The 14,033-nt window shown below is 40.5% G+C and overlaps 1 protein-coding gene across 1 annotated transcript in view; it reads right to left on the bottom strand.

The window, feature by feature from the left end:
- Window positions 1-12,132, bottom strand: part of SLC1A1 (solute carrier family 1 member 1) — a 59,577-nt gene extending 47,445 nt beyond the window's left edge. Inside the window, exon 1 of the mRNA XM_424930.8 lies at window positions 11,949-12,132. Coding sequence (XP_424930.4) covers window positions 11,949-12,039 — 91 coding nt within the window. The 5' untranslated portion in view covers window positions 12,040-12,132. The remainder of the gene's footprint in view (window positions 1-11,948) is intronic.
- Window positions 12,133-14,033: the final 1,901 nt, after the last annotated feature.

Below are 14,033 nucleotides of genomic sequence, written 5' to 3'. Positions count from 1 at the left end.
TTACTAGAAGACAGAAAGTTTCACCCTCGTTTTCATTTTTCAGAGTCCTCTTTTCCACTTCTGTGGATTTCACTATAAAACCATTTACCATTTTACACTCTCTCAAAATTATAGCAGGATTTTTTGAAGCTTTTTTGCTTATATTTGTATCTGTATTTGTATATTTTTGGACAGGGTATTATTTACCTAGTGGCAGTAATATAGCACAGACTTCCTAAAAATAAAAAAATAAAATAAAAAATTAGAAATTGCATTATTGCTCTTGCTTCATCGTTAATGCTGTTCTTTTATCACATGCAGCAATCATATTCATACTAACTTGTGTAGGATGACAAAGTACGGTAATATGCAGCTAACCCTTTAAGTGGAAATAACATCTGTCATCTGTTATTCCCATTTAGCATGAGAATAAAGGAAGAAACTTTCTTTTGGTAGCAGTAACAAGAGATGATTAGTAAGCAGAATAGATTTGTTTACATTCGGGAATCAGATGAGTACAGAACTTTCTGATCTTCATCTCAATAACCAAGTCAGTGGAATTTTCTTCCTAGGAATCATAACACACATACAAAAAAAGTTTGAGCCAGCAGAAACACATTTCAATTACAGCAGCGCTGAGCAAGTGAAGATAAAAGTCTTGTAGAATGTCATATTCCACCATTTGTGAAGATAATTCTTATATGTGTAATCAGTTCTAACAACCACAAAACACCCTGCAGCAGGCAACATCTCTACTATGTGTTATGATTTTTCCTTTCTTTCTATTTTTGTCTTTTACAGTTATGGAATAATTTACTTTTTCATTTCTAAAGCATAGTACATCATTTCCCTGTTGTGTTACTCAGTGTCCTGTTTTCAACTGCAACAGAGTCAATTCCCTTCCTAGTAGCTGGTATGGCACTGCGTTTTGGACATAGGATGAGAACAATACTGATAACACACCAATCTTCTAGTTACTGCAGAGCAGCCTTTACTTAAACATAGTGAAGGATTTTTCAATTTCTTACGCCCTCCTGCCATCAGGGGGCTGGACATGCACAAGTTGCTGGAAGGAGGTAGAACCACGGCAGCTGACCTAAACTGACCAAAGCAATATTCTGCACCATATGGTGTCATGGTGAACAATGAAACTGGGGTAACTGGCTGCAGGGGCTGCCTGCACCTGGGGACCAGCTGACCATCAGTCAGTGAGTAGTAACCTGGTAAAAATGTATCTTGGAAGATCACTAAGTTGTAGATTCTGCTTATAACTCTGTGACATTTGGACATCAGGTAAAAACTTATTTATCACCACCAAAGCATGTCTTCTTCCATACTGACGTTGCTTCTGAAACTTTCTGTAAGGAAAAATGTGTATTATTTGCACTGGAACAACTACAGAAGTACTACATTTCTCTTTAAGTAGTATGTTGCAACTTGTTACATAGATTTGGAAATGATTAATAAAAGAAATATACCTCTAAAAAAATCATCTCTGGGCTCATCTGTACTAGCACACATAGGGAATGACATAGATTGTATTACAGTTACAGTAAACTTGTCAGAATGTGCTGTCCTCTCAGGAGCCACCTGAGCAACCAAATGTGGAGACTATTTACAATTTTTTCTGCATTACAGACAGTGATAGCTAAATCCTGTGGGTATTTCTGCATAAAAATGTGGGGTCAATGCACGTCATATCTTGCATCTTAAAGCTCAGAGCCACTAAAGTAGTTAAAACAGACCAGGACATGCAGTGTAAAGTGACTACAGTTAATTGCTTTATATAATTTTCACTGTGGGTTAGATAATCTTCACAACATAATTATACCTTGGAGAACATGACACTTCCTGGATTTACTTTCTTTAACAGGTCAAACAAATTATGACTTAGAAAGAAGTAACTGATTCTCATACAAAGATATTCCTAGTGGTCAACAGGATTCCCTAAAATGTTATTTGCATTCATGGATGACAATGGTGACACAGAGTTGCATGATGTTAATTGGCAGGGAGTTATCACTCCACCAGCATGGACTGACTCCACAGAAAATGCTAACAATCTTCACTACTAGGTTTATTATGGGAAGGTTCCTTAGGAATGGACCATAAGAAGACAAGAAAAACAAATCCAATATGTATTACTAGAGAACAACCAGTCATTTTGTAAATGACCTACTCTAAATAACCATAGAACCATAAAATCACAGAATCATTTGACATGGAAAGGACTTTTAAAAGTCACGCTGACCAACTCCCCTGCTAGGGACATCCATAGCTAGGTTGGGTTGGTCAGAGCCCTGTCCATCCTGATCTTGAATCTCCAAGTCTCCAAGGATGGGACATTCACCACCTCTCTCAAAAACTTATTCCAGTACTTCATTACCTTCCTTTCTTGTAATGTTTTTTCCCATATATTCAAACTAAATTTCCCTTAAAAAAAAAAAAAAAATTCTCATTTCTCCTAGTCCTATCAAAACAGACCCTGACCACTCCTTCCTTTTTGCTCCCCTCTAGAGAAGGAAAGGCCACTATCAGGCCACCTGGAAGCCTTCTCTTTTCCAGGCTGAACTGTCCCAGCCCTCTCAGACTGTTCTGGTACAAGACGTGTTCCATCCCTTAGATCATTTTTGTGGTCATTCTCTGGGGACACTACAACAGGACCATGTCTCTCCTTTACTGAGTCCACATCTGGATGCAGAGAGAAGGATGTCATGGGAGACCATACCAAAAGCCTTACTGGAAATCCAGACAGATTACATCAGTGGCTCTCCTGTTGCCCATTGATACAGTTACATCACCACAGAAGACCACTAGGTTGGTGAAGCAGGACTTGTCCTCGGTGAAACCACGCTGGTCATTTCATACCAGTCAAAGACACAGTTCTACTCTTTTCTGTTTCAATGTAATTTTGACATGTAGGAATACATTTTAGTGGAGTAGAGTTGGTGATTCTGCCCAGTACTGGTGAGATAGTAGGGGAATTATGGATATTTAACTCTGATAATGGCACTGAAAAAAAAAAAAAAAAAAAGTATAATGGATCAATTCTGATACCACTTAGGTTGTTCTGCAGCAACATGGATTATGTTATCAACAAAATCATTAAGCTTTTCATATTTTCACGTTTTGCTGTTCAAAGGACAAACTGAAATACAATTTCTTATATCAAACTGGAGGGTCTTAATTGGGTTATCTTTATAGCAATGATTCATAGGACAGAAAACACTTGCAAAGAAAGTTCACTGACTTGATTTAAAGCACAGTACAAAACATTCAATATAAATACATCAACTTGTACTCCATGAAAGCAATATATTTGCAGTCTGTGATGAAGACTGAGTCCTTCACAAATACTTGCATTTTGTTTCTGCTCTCTCTCTAGTTTCCACAATATTACCAGCTATCTCTTATCTATAATGGAGTACACAGTGCCAACTTCATAAGTTCAAAATGGAGGGTGGAGAGTATTACCATAAAGCTATTAATTCAGCTCTCTTTTGATTACTTTTAACTTTTTGTAATGTTATATATTTTGCTGTTTCACATTTTACTTTACAACTAACTCTAATAAACATAGTGATGGTGACTGACAAAAAATATTCTTAGAAAATACAGGTAACTAGTGAGGTATAATTTAGAGTTGCTGAGGCTTAATTGTATGGCAACAAATCTTAACTCTCCAAATGTTGCTGTTGCCAAGGCTACCAGCTTAATTCCAAATACATGTAAAGAAAAGTCCTCTCAGTAAATGTATTCTTCTAGAAGGTTTTAAAATGAGATCTACTTGATCTACTGAAAAATATTTGGTAAGAAAGTATTGGAGGAGGGTATGCTCATTCCTCAGCTGTTGTGAGACTCCGCTGGGTCTTCTTGCTGATAAACCTGCTATGGGTGCAGCAGCTGTAAATTCCTTCATGCAAATGACACAATGTCATCTGACTGCAGAGTGAGGACAGTTCAAGTGGACTTTTAGGAATGAAGTAGATGAAGTACTTGCCAGAGAGGAATAACCAGCTTCTCTACTATGGTGTATCCCCCCACTATTCACAGCAGGTAGGAAGGTCTCTGCAAACAGCAAAGTTATGAAACTTCCATTTTCTTTTCCACAGGAACCTCAGGTCAGGCCAATGATAACATTGAAGAGCCCCTCCACACTGCAGACCAACAAAGGAACCACCACACCACTAGTCAAACCACAGATGTTTATTTTAAGGCTATTTCATTCAATCAGGAAAAGGGAAATAAAATCACAGAAGACTGGCTATTAAGTGACTACAGTTCTACAGAATCAGTGTTTCCACAGGACTGCAAAATATAAACTGCAAAGCAGTATGATAACCAAAAAGTCTCCATTTACCTCAGTATAGTTCCTAAGGTTCCACAGTTGTGAACATGATCTTCACTTACAGTGGGAAGACTAAAGCAAAAAAGTTGTTGAGTAACTCAGCCTTCCCCTTGTTCACAGTTGCCAGGTATACCTTCTCAGACTTTCCTTTTCTGGTTGATGTACCTGCAGAAGTTTTTCATGTTCATCTTCACTCCTCCAGCCAAGTCCGGTTCCAGTTGGGCTTTCCTGATACCATCCCTACATGGACTAGAAACATCCCTGTAGTCCTCCAGGGGTACCTGTCTGTGCTTCCACAGCCCATGCATTTTCTTCTTGCTCTCCAGTTTGACCAGTTCAGCAATGCTGGTCTCTTGTCTGCCTTTCCTGACCTCCTACACCTGTGATGGAGAGCTTTTGTGCAGTATGGAAGGTCTCCTTAAGGATCTGCTGGCTTCCCCCTGTCCTTGAGGACAGTTTTCCAAGGGGCTATGTTGACTAACTCCCTGAAGGGATGGAAGTTGGCTTTCTTAAAATTTAGCATCCTGGATTTTACTCTTTGCCTGTCCTGTTTCCCTCAGGAGCATAAACTCCATCATCGCACAATCACTACAACCCAGGCAAATCTTCACTTTTGATGTGACCAAGCAGTTCACTTGCATTGGTGAGCAGCAGGTCCATTTATGCATCCTGTTGGTAGGGTTGTCTATTGCTTGGTTCATTAAGTTACCCTCAATGCATTTGAGGATCCTCGTGGATTGCCTACAGCTTGCTGTGGTACTTTTCTAGCAGATGTCAGGGTGTTTGAAGTCCCCCAGAAGGATGAGAGCCTGCAAACTCAATGCCTGCTGTAGCTGGAGGAAGAAGGCTTCATCAGCAGGCTCCACTTGATCAGGTGGCCTGTAGTCTCCACCAACCACAACCTTTTGTTGCTTCGATTTTTAACTCTCACTCATAAGCTTTCAACTTTCTTGTGGCCACTCTTGAGGGACAGCTCTTCAAATTCTATTTCTTTCTTGATGTAGAGGGTAGTAAATTCTCTTCCTGACCTGTCCCTTCTGAACAGCTTGTAGCCATCAACAGCCACACTCCAGTTATGAGAGTTTCCCACCAGGTTTCAGTGACAGCAACATTAGAGTTTTCAATTAGCATGATGGCTTCCAGCTCCTCCCATTTGTTTCCCAAGCTGTGTGCATTATCCTAGACACACTTCAGCTGGGCAGCCCACCTTGTCATCTTCCTGGAGGATAACTCTTTATTTCCTTTTAAGCATTTCCCTTTAGTTTCCCTATTGCCTTCTGTTGTCTTAGTGGTCCCTGGCTCCTTCTCTTGATTAGTCATTACTTCTCTTGAGATAATGAAGCTGTAGCAGAAATACAATTTAGCTCTTTCATAACTTTTCAACTAACATGGTGACTCACTAAATATGTGAAGTTAATTAAGGTACTTACTATCCTAATATAATAAACTCCTCACTCTTTCTTGTAAAAACTAAGTGAACTTCTTTACTCTTTCCATAATATTTGTCAACAATGCTGAAGATAGTTCAGCACTTTCACACACCTTGTATACCCCAAAAGTTACTAGCTCAATAGAGCAAATCAGGAGAACTAAATCTTCATTTAAGACCACTAAAACACCAAGAAATGAAATGGCTTGCCAGATTCTACCTCCTGCTATGGCTTCTGTTTTAAACTGTGATTCAAGTACAGTAAATCAGACTGACTGTTCTATTTATTCTCTCACTGGAAAGGCAGTGGAATGATTCTGACTGTCATAAATCGACATAAATAGCTAGAAAAGCAATTCAGTGGTACAAAAGAGAGAAAGGTAGTGACATTCAGAAATATCATTATTCAGAAACTCACGAGATACCAAAATATTGACCTATTAGAGATGTGACCTAGAAGGTTAGGTCATATTATACAGGGCCAGGTTGGTTGTTACTCCAAAAGCATTAAAGAAATTAGAAACGGCTACTTTGAAATATATTGTGAAAATAATTATGTTTGGATTATTTAAAATCCATGGAAATTGTCATCATGGGTCACATTTAATCTTCTGACATGCTATCAGGCTCTCATGGAATGAACAATATTTGAAACAAGAGTTAGATAGTAAAATAGCAGAAAAAAGCAGTCATTCTGTTAAATTTGTCTTCTGTAAAAGAAACAGATTTGCAATAGTACAAAATATTGTTTGTGCATAACCTCAACATTGCCTGTTCACGAGATATATTATGAAACATTGTTTTTAAATGTTGTAAAAATGTAAACAGAACACAAAAAATATTCCTGTAATTAAACAGTCGTATTTTCCCATAAACAATAATGGGAAATCAGAAACAAGAAATCATTTGTAGATACCAGTAATGGTGTTATTGCCTCAAATGGAAAGGCATATTTCACTTACTTTATTAGCTTAATCAACTTTGGAGCTTTGTAGACTGCAAAATGACCAGAAGTTCACTCCTTCCAAAGCTTCCTTCATTTAAAGGTTCAGCTTTTAAAGACAGCTTCACTTCACACACGTAAAATACAGGCCTTAAGTTGAAATGACACAAAAAAACAGACAATAGGAAAACACTCTACATGCTAGAAGAAGGAGTAAAGGCTGTATTTCTTTTTCTTAGAGGAAGATTAGAAGTTGTTAGTTGTTAGGTTACAAAAGAGACACAATGCTTAGATGTAGTTATTCTCACTTTGATTTGCTAGCTGATTTTCTGAACTCAGAGTATGTTGCTCTTCAGTAGTATGTAAAACTCTCAGATAAAACTATTGACCATTTTGCATTTTACTTTTTGCTTTAAAAAATAAATTCAGATATTCTTGCAGAAGCTGGGCTTCTCGCATCTCTGAACCAAACTGCATACAGTGTAATAGAGAAAAAGAAGCAGATAAGCATTACAATTGCCTAGAGAGGAATAAAATGTTACAAGTGTCATCGGTGCTGCTCTGTATCACAGCAGGAAGAAAATAGTTTCCTGTTGATACTAACAGTTTATGCAGGATGCCTGGTCTTCATCTGTTATGAATTTCAAATTAATAAAATACTATGCTTCAGAACTTAAGAAAGAAATCAGATGTCTGCTGTACATCAACACTTGCCAGAAACCAACAGGATAGTAGTTCCTTTGCTTTAGTATACTCCCTTAATTTATACTTTTCTGCTCTGGACAAAAGAGTTCTGTCTTCTCTAGAGCAACTCCAGTTAGTTAATCCGGTTCATTGTTTTTAACACACTGTATAGTGTAAGCAGAGAGAAGCAGTACAGTAGAAAGCCCAACCTAACCCAACAGGCAAGGTTTTTTTGTTTGTTTGTTTTTGTAAAGGTATGAGGAGATGGAAATGAAATGAGTGAAACACTACTCTCTTTTCAGAATGGAGCTATTATTTTTAAATTACATCTGTGTTAGAGACAGAAGGAGCTTACTGAGAGAAACTGAAAGATTCTATAGGTTGATGAGGTTCAGAGCTTCTGGGCTACATTTGTACATGAAACTTCTTATACTGAGGAATACAGCATGGTCTCTGCATTTAGAGCAGTATTCGATGTGCAAGGGGTAATCAACAGAGTGATATGTTACTACTTACTCTGTTCTTGTCTTCGCTCTAGGGGGCCTCCAGATGACTTTTAAATGAATTAGTGTTTTTAAAAGCAATTGCTACATTCCTTTGCATCTGATTATACGGGATGCCTACCCCTTCTAGCTACAGTTAGCAGGTGTAAATACACCAATGTTGTTCATTTGTTCTTAACAGAGGCATTTTAATGAAAGAAAATATTACTACAGGGAGATGCTACAACTCAGTACTATAAGATAATCATTTTAATTAAAATGAGAAAAATTTTGGCATATGGGCTGTTAGGGTGATATAATGGTATAAGAGGTGGAGGCTGTACCATCAAGTGCTGAAAAAAAGGCATAGTGACACCACTCAAATATTCTGCATTGCTTATGTTACAAATCAGAACTATGTATATTTCAATCCCTCTCTTAAATGCAGGCAGAAATTGAGGTGTGATGCTAGTCACAATCTTCCAAGATGGGAACTACACAAACAAGGAGTCTGAACCGCAGACTGACTAAGCTTTCCTGCTTTTTCAGAGGTGAAAAAGCAGATATTAGGGCATGCTAGTGATGCCCACCGACCTCGTCCCTCTTTCAATCACTTCATCTCTGCCTAACGCCACCGTTTCCTCATCTCTGCAGGTCTGCGTTTCACCCGTTCTGCAGACGGCCCTTTCCCAAGAGCTGCGCTACCTTGGACAGCTCCCGGCTCTCCTGCCTCCACTTCTCCTAGTCGTGCCACGCAGTTACCACCACAAGGCAGTGGCATGTCGCTGCAACTCAGTGCCTAATTCTACAGTACACAACACTCATACTTCAGTTTTCTCTGTTTAAAACAAGGAAAAAAAAAAAAAAAAAACACTGTTCTGATGAAAAATTGCCTATGATCCACAGACTAATGAATCAATATTTACACACCAATCTTTTTTTTTTTTTTTTTTTCATCTTTGTGACTGGTTTCAGTGGTTTCAGCAGTGACCTCTTGCAAATACAGTGAAAATAAAAAATAGATAAGAAACTTATGAAATGTGACTTAAACTATGCCCTTTCAATCATCCTTTGGAAACCTGTATCACGCTGAGTAAATTTCAGGGATATTTAAGTTTTTCCCTGATTTGATTGCAAAAACTGGAAGCAGTATAACTTTTGTTATTAAAGGAAGCCTTCAAGCAATCTGACTTGTAAATTGCTTTTGCAAGCTCAACTGCCTTGGATTCAGTAAGGCCAATGGAACAAAAAGACTTTAAGACATCTCTCCTTTTCAGTTAGCTGCATGAGGCTGCTACTCTGCTGCACCTCTCCTTCTGACACCTAGAGGAGGTCACTGAGACAGAAAAGGTGCAGGAGAACTTAACCTTCATCCCTGAGTCACCAGCCAACATAGAGGATTCAGTGAGTACCTCAATTATGTACTAAGAACGAATGAACATCTGAGATCCAGTACTCAGTCAGATCTCTCGCTAAATTGTACAAATCCCTGAATTACAGTAGTCTCAGAATTAGCCATGAATCTGAAATTCAGTCAATTTCAAACTCCAAGCATGACTTCGGAGGTCCTCATCAATTAGTTTGGTGGTCTGAAACAGAGTTTCTACTAAGGTAAGAGAAATACGTAACCAAGACTCAAGTGGTATTTTCTTTGAGTAATATATTTAGGTGTTTTCACCAAAAAGATGTGACACTGCTAGAATATTTTCTGTACAGACTTTAAATCATTTTCCCCTGCAGATAGCTTTGTAAAATAAAGTCCAGTGTTTTCAAAAATGCAAATAGCAGGCATACAGTCAAATGTTTCAGGTGTTATTACAATGTAACTATTCCTAAAGGAAGAGCTGTGTGGAGTTAGGAGAGGTCTCTGCCTCTTCAGAGATGAGAACAAAAAGTAACCAGGAAAATTTTTCAGCATAGAAAGGCTACTAGCAATGACAGACATACCTGGCTAGGATGCTGAGCATGATGTCATCAAAGTGCTGGACTATCAGACACTCTGCAGTATAGTTGGACAGCTTTTGCATTACACTTACACAATACAGTCTGTCTGGTATCTCTAGTCCTCACTGATGCATACTTTTTTGAAAAGCCTGAACATATTTTCTGCTTCCAAAATGGTTATACTCTTCTGCCTATGAATGTAGTTGCTTCAAATTATACTGTTCAGTAAATCTCAAAGCAATTTCCCAATGCATATTTAAAAAGCACAAGTATGTAATTACAAAGTGTTTGTGGACTCTGAGTATATTATAAGCCCTGAAGTTGTAAAAGGTGACATGTAATGCAGCTAAGCCATCCTTATAAGGATTTTATTTCACATTTTAGAAATACTGAAAATACAACAGACACACAGCTCATTGCAAAATGTAATTTGGTCCAAAAGACCAAGAATTTGTATAGAAATTTACTCTGCCACATTATAAAGCTCCCCGGAGTTCTGAACTATAATTATGGTGTAGCAGGTAAAATGTTCACAGACAGTATGAATTCAGATGCCCATCACTATCTCAAGACAAATGCCCATTGGGTATTAGAGGGATTAGAAGCAAACTGTCACCAGAGCTCCCACGTTGCTGGGCTCCATGGTATTCAGCTTGATATTCTACCCATACCCACTGAAGATGGTGAGAGGCAAATACTTTTTGTCTACTTCTATAACTGAAGTAAGCATGTAAGCTCACAAAACAGTACCTGGCAGGAGCATATGAAAAGGTGATTGCACACAAAAACACACACAGAGACATCTACAGTTGTTATAGACAGATTTCCAATGTAATCTCTTTGTGCTTGGTATACAGAACTTAGAGATATCCTTCCACTCACTAAAGAGGTGAAAATAAATGGAGTTCTTTAGAATACTGAATGTGCGGTGGAAAACACATGTATGCATACATATACATCTCTGACCATAGCTTATAAATGGCTGAGTAGAATTCCTAAACAATAATTCTCTCCTGAACAAATACACTCAGAAATTGATGCATTCCAGACAGAATCCTAATCAGCACAAACATCACCTGAAAGAGAAGCATCCAAAGCCATCAAGTGTCACTAATGAAGCATCTAAAGCAGCCCTTCCCTACAGAAACAATTATGTAAAGGAAGGTCTCCTTGCTTAGCATAAAAATAACCACCAGAAAGTAACAAAGAAGGCGTGTGGCTTACACCCTAAGGAAAAATCTCTCTGTCCTAATCATTTTGTTAGATTCTCTGGGCCCTTTCGCCCATCTATTGATCAGAAAGCATTCAACTTACCCTTTCAGAAATTTGCCAGCAAGCTAAGAAGTAATTCTATCTTTAAAAGGACATCCCAGAGAATCTCACTGTGAGCTGTGTACCACTGCCAAGCTTTTCTGGCCCCTCAGACCACTCTGCAGCTGTTGCAATGCTTTCCTGCAGCAGCCTCAATTGTAGTGAGGCTCCCACCTGTACCAAACTGAAGGCACTGTCAGCCCAGCTATATCCCAAGAGTCCAGCTGGCTCTTCGTGGGCAATCTCCATTCATAGGCCTTCAGCTTTCTTTAACAGGCCACTCACAGCCGTGCTCGCAAGACCAGTGTGCCTTCTGTCACTAGCAATGCAAAGGCAGCCCAAGGCTCAGCCCACCATAGGCCTGCTGGGGAGACCAACAGCAGCCCAAACAAACAGTTCCCATTTTTCCAGCGGTGTAGTGCTCTTGTGGGTTTTCCTTATGCAATTTTATCCTGCCAATCACCAGACTTTGTGACGAGCACTGCCTATGACAGATGGAGGCACGGGAACCAGGCCCAGCCTGCCGCCGCAGCGCCCCGTCGCTGCAGATCTATTCTCCGTAGTCACGGCTACACTGCGCCCCGGCCGCACCGCACCTTAGCCTGCCTAGCACCTTGTCGCCAAGGGAAGGCGGTCGACTCTATGCCTGCCGTTAGAACCGTAACCGCCGGCCGCAGCGAGAGCCGGGGGGCCGCCGCCCCACGCCGCGCACCGTACAGCCCCTCGGCCGCGGAGCGCTCCTCGCTGGCACTCCAGGCAGGGCTGGGCGGGGGACGAGTGAACCGCGCTCCCTCTCGCGCTTCCTCTCTCCCTCCTTCCCTCACTTACCCAGCAGCACAGCGACCACCGTGCTGAGCAGGAGCCAGTTCTTCCTCAGGAAGCCCGGGCAGCTACATCCCTTCCTGTCCGCCTTCACCATGGTGGCGGCAGCGATAGGGTCGCCGGGCCTAGGGCTCACCAAGACGCGCCGTTCCGAGCCGAGTGCCCTTCTCCGCGCTTACAGCGGGAAGGCGGAGACGGGGCGCTCACCTGCCAACAGTTGAGCCCAGCCCACTGCCAGCCCACGGCCCGCCCCCTGTCGCTGTGCCTGCCCTGCCGCCCCCAGCCCGCTCGGCTCGGCTACGGCGTGAGGGGTGTCTACCCCGTGCTTCGCAAGGCGCAGCCCCTTCCTGCCGGCGTAGGGTTCGGGGAAGGCAGAGCAGAGAGCCCGGCCCTTCCGCCTGGTCCGCGGGGTCGCTGGTCGCAGTGCTGTCCGTCCCTGACACCGCAGCGCAGAGAGAAGCTTCCTTCTCAAAGAGAAGGGCAAAGAGGCGGGCGAGCCGGCCCCCACGGCAGAGGAGAGCTTCTCCCGCGGTGAGGAGCGCTGTGCCTGGAGCCGTCCCTGCTTGCCGGAGGAGTCCCTGTGTCTCCGTGCAGAAGCGGCTGGGGGGTGTTGCGCTATGGCTGTTGAAAAGCGGGCATCGCTGTCCCTGGGGATAGCTTCTAGTTAAATAGCCAGGTGAAATGTTCTGCCATGGTGGGAAAATCGAGGTTGGGGAGTACAGAAATAGTTCTCAGGATTTATCGCTGGGCTTCATTCCAGAAGCATTCATTTCTAGGCGATGGTCTCTTGCACCCTGCAGCTCATAAGCATGACTGGTCTGTACTGTATTGGGACTCAGTTCCCTGTGGGATTTATAGTCTTCAGTATCTGTTCATAAAAGTGATTATTCTGATTTTCAAACATGGAGATTAATCAGTAAATTAAATGTGAAAGAAAAAAAAAATGACATGAGTACCAACAGATAGAGGGAGAGTGCAGAGTGAAAGTTTAATTTATATCATTACACTGACACTACTGACACTAGCCTTATTTTTCTAATGTCTTGAGCACCTGCAGTAATTTGTCTGCTTCTGTCACCATCAGCAAATGTAATTAAAAAAGAAAAAAAAAAAAAAGGAGGGGGGGGGGGGGGGAAGCCTAGTGGTAGAAAGGAAGTATAATTTTAGTTTAATTAAATTAAAAAAAAAAAAAAAAAGACTACTTTAAAGGAAGGCTGGCATACTGCCATATTAAAAAGCCAAAGAAAAAGCTAAACAGAAAAAACTAATGCAAAGGAAGAGCATGCTTACATCCAGAGTTTAGTAAAGAAATGTAGCAAAATACTACTGGCATGGAAAAAGTATAAAAAGAAAATGGGCAAGTTTCAGGGTTTTCAGGATGGTAAGGAACAGGCCTATGAGAACAGAGAGCATTTCTTTTTTTTTTTTCTTTTTTGACATGACCTTGAAGAAAAGGAAATTATAACCCATGTAGGAACCTAAAGAAACATTTTCAAAAGGCTTAGGCAGGTGAAATAGAGCAGTTTTAAACATTCTCATGAGCAAGCTGTTTTTAATTTGATCTTCCTATTACAAACTGACAGATGTTGGCTTTGGTCCTGGATATATAGTCAAGCTGGCAGTATCGGTATGGGGAGCTAAAAAAAACTGCAATAAAAATAATGTCCCAGTAAAATGCAAAAGAATTTAAGCACATGGATCACTGTTGAAACATTGATGTTAATTTAAAAAAAAAAGAAAAAAAAAGGAACACAGCTATAGGAGACCAAAAGAACTAATATTTTGGGAGAAGCTGCCTGTGAAGCTACCAAACACACTTGTTGAGCAAACAAAAATACAAATTTAATGTAAACAGTTTCTAGCATGCAATATCAAGGCATCTTGCATTAGCTATGAAGTGGATAGGATGTATGTATGAGTAGATGTTAATGCGCTTTACGTGTATAAATGGTAGGAATGTACTATTTAGCCACATTGATATTAGACAGTTCTCAGAATATATTATGAGTAAATTTGTATGAATAACAATATGGTTTGGGGTTTTGTGTTCTAAATCTGTGTTTAATGCTAATGAAAGGCACACATGACTTA

The sequence above is a fragment of the Gallus gallus genome, chromosome Z (genome assembly GCF_016699485.2).
Source record: "Gallus gallus isolate bGalGal1 chromosome Z, bGalGal1.mat.broiler.GRCg7b, whole genome shotgun sequence".
NCBI classification, from domain to species: Eukaryota; Metazoa; Chordata; class Aves; order Galliformes; family Phasianidae; genus Gallus; species Gallus gallus.
This window is presented reverse-complemented; position numbering and strand designations above follow the sequence as displayed.